Consider the following 9,703-nt stretch of genomic DNA (forward strand, 5'->3'; position numbering starts at 1 on the left):
CTCTCCAGCTATTGATTTCTGTCCAACTAAGTCTTGAGGGCCTTTGTGGACCTACTGGGCTCTGATAAAACATCCAGTTTGTTTCTCTGCTCAGTGATGGGAGCTTAAGTATATTACTACTGATGCACTGAATAAACTGTGACCTCTGTTGCATACTCATAAGCAAAGGTTCTTTTTGAGGTTTGATTAAAATACATAGACACCTGTAAAAAGAAGATTTTTATTTTATTTAAGACAGTTATACAAAGTTACCCACAATGGAATTGCAATTATATTCAAAAACAAAATTCAAGACTCCCTTGAGAGAATAAATTAGCAGATGGAGATTAGCCAACATGAGAAATAGTTTGAGTACAACCCCAAACCCCATATAAATATAAAACACAAACAATATTACAGTCTCTCAGGCTCCCTACTTTAAATATTCCTGACAGGCATGGCAAATCTCTCCCTTTAAATAAAATTACCTTCCTGTCTTTCACTTCATATAACACACAATATATATTGTCTGGGGACCTCAAAGGATCCTGGATTAAGTTCCAGGAGATCTTCACATATGTAAAACAGTGACAGGTATGAACACACTGACTCCCCAGATAAGATCATTCAACAATAGATAGATCAATAGATCATAGAATCCCCTTAACATCTTCTGATACACACACAACTGAGGCATTTCAGTTGTATGTCTTGCCAATGCAGTGGAAGATCAGTGGAATCCAGCGGGTGCAGTTTCCCAAAAACAATTGAGGAACCTCTCACAAGAAGGACGAAAAGGTTTGATGATGGTAGGGAAAAATGTCCTCCCTTTCACATTTATAAGAGTGGCAGAGAGGTTCTTCACTGACACTGACAGTTCTTCACAAGTCCTTCCCCAGATTGTGTATCTCATCCAAGAGGAAGTCCATGTCCCGCTTGCTGACCTGAGGGCTGATGATGATCATCCTGAAGAAGTTAGCCTTGTCTCCGTGCGGCTGGTAGCCCACCATCATGCTGCCCTTCTTCATCATGCGTTCCTTCACCACCGGCGCCACCTACAGAAGGAGAGAGAGGACGCTGCAGTGACTGACTGTGCTAACAACAGCCTAACAACCAGATCTGTGCAAATGTATTGATTTGATGTCCATCAATGGTTGATTTGAGCACCTCATAGCAGAATTCTATCTAAATGTTCAATGTTAAAATATTTCTGTTCAGTAATTGGTTACTTACTTCGTGGAGCTTTTTCCAGAACTCAGGGCTGTCTGGAAGATTCCTCAGACTTGGTGGAATGTACCAGAAGCAAACATTCGTATATTCAGGCTGTAGATGGAAAAGCAGATTTTAAAATGTGGCATCTACTACACATATAACTGATTATTTAAATATGTCACTAACTTAAATAATAAGTGTCAATCCTACTGAATTCAGTGTTTTTTTTATGTGATGTGAAATTATTGACAAACTTACTTCCATCAACAGACGAAACCCTTCTCTTTTCTCGATTTCTTGTGTAAGATACCTGTAAAAAAGAAAGAAAAAAAAGAGCACATTTAGTGTCAGAATATCACTTTCCCTTTAGGTTCATATCATTCTTCAGGCTCATTTCTGCAAGTGTTGCAATTCATTCTATTGTAAAAAATAATCCAGAATAGTAACATAAATTACACAAATTACCATCAAGAAAAAGTCATAAAATATAAGACATACTTCTCAGCAAGACTGAGAAATGTGGCTATTCACAAAAATACCACTAGAGTGCGCCATCTACCAGCTCGCTTCTCTAAATCAAGCTTGAGAACTGATCTGATGTCTTATAATGACTTGTTAGTGTGTATGGATTTTACTGGGGCTCTGAAATTGTCTGAACATGCAACTAAATACTGCTAATAAGTATGTTTTCTTCTGACTTACTTGGCCATGGCGAGAGCTCTGTCCACCCTCTTCTCCATCTCCTTGGCTCCCAAAGCCTTCCACATCAGCCAGAACTTGAAGGCGTCCGGCTTCCTGCTGCACTGAATGGATTTGTCCCCTGTGTCATAGCTGACATCATAGAACTTATCCTGCTGGAAGAGGTAGGAGGCCTGAGCAGAGTAGCAGCGCTGGAGGAGACCCTGAGGAGACACAATGACAAGAATTGTTTATAAAGCATATTGTATTATATCCGCCTAAACCAGTTACAATCTGACTGTTTTATGAAACAGCCATTTAAAGAAATGTTACAACAACATAGTTCAACATGGGAACACAGGGAAATACGTTTATTTACTTGTATCAAGAGTAAGAAGAGCAGATCATCACTATTCTCATAAACTGTGTGTCCGTTAAATAGGAACCTAGGGTTGGCTTAAGCCAGGCATGTCCAAACTATTCCATAAAGGTTCATGTGGCAGCTGGTTTTTATTCCAACCAAGCAGGAGCACACCAGGATTGATTCATTTAATCAACTGATCTCAGACTTGTTTGTTTAATCCAAGCAAAAAATTGTGTTAAAAAAAGTGTAATGTTCTATTTTTACAGGATTTATGTGCAGTACTATTTATTGTCTGGAAGCAGTGACTGCCTGACATCTTTAATCAAGTAAGCTTTAAATCAGGAAGATACTTTGTGCGAAGATTGTCCGCTGTCATATTTATACATTTAAGAAGTTGACATTTTAAGTAAAGAATGAGAAAAAAGTAGTAAAACCCTTCTGCTAAAGTTTATTTCATGGTTTGTTGATGTTGCTTCCTGAAGCTGGCCAATCACAACAGAGTGGGCTCATTGGAAAGGGAGCATTAAAGAAACAGGCCTGTTTCAGACAGAGGCTTAATGAGGGGCTATGTCAACGGTCAGTAAGAGTTAAATTAGGAGTTTTTTTGAACTGTAAATTACGCAAAGATATTCCAGTAGAGCCCCAGATTAAAAATATAGACCTGGAAATCTGCATATATCCCCTTTAAATAAATCATATCCCTATCATATGCAATATCTGTGATTCTTTTCTCGCTTAATGTTGCATTCAAAGACACTCATTTGAAAATCTGAGATGTTCACATATGGTTGCCCGTCTTAACTGCTTTTTCCTGTAAAATATTTAGTAGTCGACAATATGAAATGGTTTCACAAGCCAAACAAGAAGAAGCCTGAGAACCACTGAACTGTATGTGTTGCCTTATGTGGAGCAGATAAGCAAGTCTTACCGTTTTGTCCCTGACCATGAAAGCACAGCACTGCAGACATGCCATCAGCATCTTGTGAGGGTTCCAGGCCACAGAGTTAGCCCTTATCAAACACAGAGAGAGTTTGCAGTTAGCATATTATCACTGAATCTGGTATCACATTTCGCCATGAATGTGGCTTATCGAACTTTAGGAAGTGAGATCAAAATGCTTCCTCCTTATAACTGGTACAGTGCAATGAAATTTTCACTAACAGGTATGTTGCTTTGATTTGACTGCTTACCTGTGGATGCCCTTTAACAAGTGTCTGTGCTTCTTAGACATGAGAGCTGCTCCTCCCCAACACGCCTGAGAAACAGGGAAGAGAAAGGGAATTTAGATGGACTGTAAGACAAGGTTTTTGGCTAGTGACTGACTGAATGAATGAATGAATGAACTCACGTCCACATGCAGCCACAAGTTGTACTTCTCACAGATGTCTGCGATTTCCTCGATGGGGTCAAACGCTCCAAGCACCGTGGTCCCTGCTGTGGCGTTTACCATGAAGGGAGCTGCACCCTGAACACAGACATAAATAGATTTTATTTTATGGGTTTTTTTCAACATTTGAGAATATATAAGTCATTTTGTAACAGGAAAGATGGCTTCCTCACCTCAGTTTTAGCCTTCTTTATTAGCTCCTCCAGAGCAGAGGGGATCATCTTCCCTCTGAAAAACACACATAATAATCCATCATTCATTTTGTGATAAAATAGTCTATATTTCCTGCCTGAGTTCAGCTGCTCATTAAACTTTTACTGTGGCACTGTGGTTCAGTGAGTAAGGTGATGTTTTTACAAATGAATGTCTTGGGTTTCAGTGAGTGTCAACTGTCAGGACTTCCTTTAGTAAGGCCTCTGTGTTCACAGAGGAGCAACCAGGATATCAGTCAGGATTATAAAGTGTGTGTGAGAAGCAGTTTACCTTTTATCAGATGGAACCACGTAGACATTTTTAGTGCCGATGCCCAGGAAAGCCGCTGCTTTGGAAATGGAGTAATGACACTGAAAGAGATAAAAACAAGAGACTGTCAACAAAAAAAAAGTATTTGCTCTGGTCTGCTTCATTTATTCAAACACAACAAGCAAGATAATTATAATCGCACATATCAGATGTCATTTGTAATTCTCCATAGTTAAACCGTGAAGGTCTGGTACATTTTTGAATTAGGAGTCCCTCATGAGACGTAACGAGGATTGATTTAATCTGCTTAATCAGGCAAGTAAGTCATTCACTTCAAGATTCACTTCTGTGAAAAAACCTGACTGACAAACAATTATCAGTTCATTTAGAATTGAGGAAGTGTACAGGAGCTTTAAGACAAACAAGGTGTGAAGAACGTCAGAAAAAAATCCAACTGCTATCTTCATTAAATCTTTAATTTCAGAGAGAGAAAGCGGTTACTTGACATGAATTGACAATATACCTTGACATGTTTAACCCTTACATATTGTTTGAGTCAAATTTGACTCGTTTTGACATTTGACAGCCCAAATATTTTTTGTCCATTGAGGCTGTTCTGGTACAAATTTGACCCGTATCTATTGCCATGTGTTTTAGTGAAATGAATAGTTAATCGTTTTAATAGTAGTTTTTATGATGTAGCAGTGAAGACTGATGGCTCTAATGGTTATACAATAAACCCCAAAGTTCCATAAAGGTCATTTTCACTTTACATAAAATACATTTACATCATTATTGCTATGTTATTTTTTCATGTCATGATATTGTGTGATAGTAGCTGTTTTTTCTCCAAAAGAGTGGTGTAAAACCTAAAAAATACACTCTCTCTGCTCTCTGAAACATGAATCAAGGTTTAATCACATTTATTGATCAGTCAGATCGACTATTGATGCTTTCTAAACACATCTGTGGTTCAAAACTTAGTTTAGACACTTTTTATGAGGGAATTCTTGGACTGGGTCGAAATTCAGCTAGAACATATGAACAGTATGTAAGAGTTTACTCAGGTCTACAAAAACACTACAAACTCTTAAGCTTGACAGGTTCCAGTAAAACGTACCTCCTGTGATGTGAAGAGGACCAGTCGTTGAGTAGCAGAGAGGCCGAGCTCTTTAATGTCGGGACTGTGATGGTACCTGGCTAGGTTCACGGCATACATGTTGGACAATGAGCCACCTGCAGGATAAACAGCACACATTATTAATTATATATTTGTTAATGACCTTATTATTGATCTGCTGTCATAGCTGCAGAGGTGTAAACACTAGTAGCTGTCAGTGATATGTACCAGAGTTGAAGATTCCATCTCCTCCTTCTTCCCAGCCAATCACCTCTATCATCTTCTTCAGAACAGCCTGCTCCATCAGAGTGAAGACTGGAGCCACCTCATAGGTATACCTGATGAAAATCATACAGCATGAACATGATTTCAAATGTTGGTTGTGCAAGAATCCTGCTGGGTTTCTACAAAAAAACATTTACAAATGTGATTGAGTTACGACTAATTTGTGTGACTCACAGACTGGGTTTGAGGGCTTCTGTAATGAAACTTGCCACCATGGAGTAGGGCTCCATCCCTGCATACAGCTGGTTGAAGAAACGAGGGTGGGCTATAGAAATGATACAGAACAAAAGAAAAAGATTGGTTTTTGTAAGATGTTGCAAATTCAACATAATTCATGCTGTGGCATTGGATCATTTTATTCAGAGTTCATGTAAATATGAGTCTCTGTCTGTCCTTGAGAAAGAGTGCTGGCTTGGTGACGGTCAAAATATCAACAACTCTCCTTTTGAAACAATTTAACTCTGAAATGCTCTGTTCTTTCATATTTTATTCATTCGGTTTAGTGTTCTCCACACTGCCATTAATCAAATATACAGGATACTAAATCCTGAATGCACTATTGCACAATGAAAAGTCCATCCAATTAAGCCCCCCCAAAAATACAGAGTCCATGCATGGCCAGATCTACCATACTGGGCAAGTTCCCAGGGGCCCTTGAGCAGAAAGGGGCCCTTAATGATTTTTTGTTGGGGTTTATAGAAATAAAAAACAAGGCATGACCCATAAAATGAAAATTATGGTCACTGTCAGAAACCTAGTACATCCAAAACAAGATATGGGCTGACCCGGATCTACCATACAGGCAATCTGGGCAAGTAACCAGGGGCCCTTGATCAAAAATATTTTCATATTTATATTTACAATCATTATTATTTTTTATTTTTTGGTCGGACTTTACAGAAACAGACACACTCTCTTGATGATAATCATCACTGTTGCTTTCATACAAAGAAAATACAGTCTGATGATTTACAGTTTAATTTCTCATTTTGACAGCTGGGCAAGTGACGATTGGTCAGCATGTCACAATGCCCTGTGGTTAGTTTGTATCATCTGGTGTGTGGGAAAATTCGTCACTTAGCGGAAAATGGACAGTGCCAACTATAACTAAAAGCTCAATGGGGAAGCCAAAAAAAAAGAAAAAAAGGAAAAGAAAGAAGTGGCAGCAATAAAATAAAAGTCCTGTGAAAAAAGACGTATTTGCATTAAGGAGGCTTTCTGCGCTCTGTTTGATGCCTCGAGTTTATGAGGTTGCAAGGTTTCCAATGACAGCAGTGTTATCCAATCAGAATAAAATAAAGGTTTTATTTGGGGAACAGGAGCTTCAGTGCCCAGGGGGCGGGGGTGTACTAATGCAGCCGTGAGTCCGTGGACATAGTGTTCTCAATGCTACAATCTTCCACCATGTAAAAATCACACAGCAGCCTACCATTTGTTTCTGAACTGCAACATACCCAGGATAGACAGCTAACCACTGTGATTGTTTCAACTACATTTATAAGTTATAAGAGCTGCTTTTGTGATGGAAACATTTCTTGAATTGAACTTCCTGAACTGACTCTGATCTTATAGTAATTCATTAAAGTTTAAAGACATACTGGTCTTGACGCTGTACTTGATGGCATCTCTGCAGCGTTGCAGGATCTCGGTCTCAGACTCTCCTTCGTCTTTCAGCTCAAGGTCCAACAGCTCCTTCAGCTGCTCGGGGGAGCGCCACTCACAAACCTATGGACAAACATCTTACTGTCAATGCAGCAGCAGTTGTTCTGATACAAATGTGAGATTTCTTTGAATTTGCTGCATCTGCACAGAATGAATGAACCTAATTACCTTTTCTCTGACATCGGTGGCCTTTTTCACAGCATCCTCCATGATGATGTCCATGGCTTGGTGGAGGAAGCTCTCTGTTGCGTTGATGTTCAGAGCGGGGCCATTCAGGCGAACATTGTCTATGACAACTGGACTACACGTCTCTGCCTCAGGGCTCTGGTTTTTACTGAGAATATCCTCTGAAAATACAAAACTATCCATGTTACATGGTCAAAAATGACATTTTTTCAAAAGCCAGTGACTTGAATGTAGAATTTCTCTTTGTCAGATATAATAAAAAATAAGATGCTATATCAGACTTGGCTGGCAAAGTGGTGTAATTTTACTTCCTCAAGTGTTCTGGGCAATGTGTACCAAGAGTACTTCTGAGGTAGTATAGTGTTTCCTGCTACATGACTCATGAACTTATCCTTCTCCTGGAATTTTCCACTTTAAGTTTCATGTGATAAAATGTATAATTTGACCTCAAATATAAGTCTAGCTGTGATATATTTGTTTGTTGTACAGTTATGTTGTATTCTTTCCTAAAGTAAATTAGATTGGGTGAATAACTGGATAGATACTTGGACGCAGATCAGTTCAGTGGTTACTGCAACATGACTCATGAACCAATCCTTCTCCTGTTATTTTCCACTTCAAATAATGGACCTCTTGGCTTAAACTTAATCAAACTTGTTACAGCACATCCAAAACATTTATAGTAACTGTGGGTGTGTTTTTCTTGAGAGAGAATAGTTTTGCATTTGTTCAGAGGTGCTATACTAAACACAACTTACATGCATACCCTGCCAACTGGATTAAACTTGATTATGTAGTTAAAAGGAAATTCACACCTCCTGCAGCTATCTGAAGCCAAGAATGTTTCTACCTTCTTCAATGCAATCCACTGACGTTGTTTAGCTGGAAAGACTGCTTTAACACAGTTGGCCACCCTTTTCCTCTTAATGCGGGCTATTTTATTTGTAACCATTTCCCTTCTCTTTGATGAGGTTACCTGTCCAAAACTGCATTGTAGCTGATGACGGCCCACTTAGATATTGGTTTCTATTCCACCATTGTAACAATAGACTAGACAAGACTTTCTTTGACATACTGAATGAGCTGATTCAGCTCTCTAGCTTTTGCTTTTTTGAAGTAATATTGTATTTTACATGAGAGGAGGCTGTCAGCCAGACAGCAAGCACCACAACCTGCCTGACAGCCTTGAGCTCTCTATAGGCCTCTACCACACTGCTGTCACATCTCATGCACTTAATCATTCGTTTCTTTAAAGTTTTATTTCCTTGTTGGTGGTGCAAGACATTTGACTTAAAATCAATCCACACCAGGTCTTACAGGTGGAAGAAGCCATGCTGCCTATAAAATAAATGTGGCCAAATAAAAAATCACATCATATATATTTGTTGGTTAATCTGTGGGCAGTAATTGAAAGTAACTTCTAACTTGAAAGTACTTGATTTAAGTATAATCTTGACATATGACTTGAATATTTCCCTTTATACTTCTCTGTTACATATCAGAGTGAAATGTTGTACTCATTACTCCACTACATTTATCTGATAGCTGTAGTTACTGGTAGTTTCTTTGCTAATATATTATATTTAAAAAAAACATGCCAGGCTTACAGATTCAACTACCCAGAAGTGTATTAAGTAAATCAGAACAGCTCTACTCTGCTGTTTAATCATTATATCAAGCCAATATTGGCCCCTGTGATCGTTATATTATGTTACATAATAATGCAACAGTCACAGAGATCATCATTACAAGTATCTTTACTGTGACTTCACTGTTGATGTTAGTTTAGTTTAGTTTAGTTTAGTTTAGTTTAGTTTAGTTTAGTTATTTCAAACATGTTAAAATAACACAATAAAATATATAGGCAGTGAAACAAACCAAATAGAAATGACAGCAAACTTTATGTAAACAACATAAATAATAACTATTCAATGTTCATAAAGGATGTAGGGTGAAGTAAAGAACTTTTCTAGTCGTCTATCAATCCATTAAAGCCAAAAACACTCAAAACAACACACGAAAATAAAGACAACCAGCACAGTAAAAATCACAACAACACAAGTCAAAAAGACACACTGTACCAATCATATTATTCCAGTCCACTTCTGTTCATCCATTATTTATCTGTTCAATATGTCATTTTTAAAGATTTGTTTGAACTTACTTAAAATCCTACTAGTTTTCACTCATGCAGATTCTTACCTTTCATGTGTCCTTCCATGGTTGATGCAATTCTTAACTTTGATGCAGCTGTACAGGTAGTTACTGTTGTCTGTGATGTATTGCGCAGTGATAGTAGGATGTCTGTATTTATACACACTTCAGATCCTCTTGGTAACGCTACCACCGCAAGACAATGTTGCGTCAT

General features: G+C 38.3%; 1 protein-coding gene across 1 annotated transcript; it reads right to left on the reverse strand.

Moving 5' to 3' along the window:
• Positions 1-451: 451 nt before the first annotated feature.
• Positions 452-9,703, reverse strand: LOC133983327 (acidic amino acid decarboxylase GADL1-like). The gene is made up of 15 exons (XM_062422381.1): positions 9,538-9,703; positions 7,318-7,436; positions 7,086-7,212; positions 5,662-5,752; positions 5,431-5,540; positions 5,203-5,318; positions 4,104-4,183; positions 3,794-3,848; positions 3,582-3,698; positions 3,424-3,488; positions 3,162-3,243; positions 1,894-2,093; positions 1,450-1,501; positions 1,213-1,302; positions 452-1,034 (listed from the first exon to the last, which is right to left on the reverse strand). Exons 1-15 carry the CDS (start codon positions 9,701-9,703, stop codon positions 861-863), a joined length of 1,644 nt encoding a protein of 547 aa, XP_062278365.1. The 3' UTR covers positions 452-860.

This window comes from Scomber scombrus, chromosome 7, assembly GCF_963691925.1.
Source record: "Scomber scombrus chromosome 7, fScoSco1.1, whole genome shotgun sequence".
In the NCBI taxonomy this organism is placed as follows: Eukaryota; Metazoa; Chordata; class Actinopteri; order Scombriformes; family Scombridae; genus Scomber; species Scomber scombrus.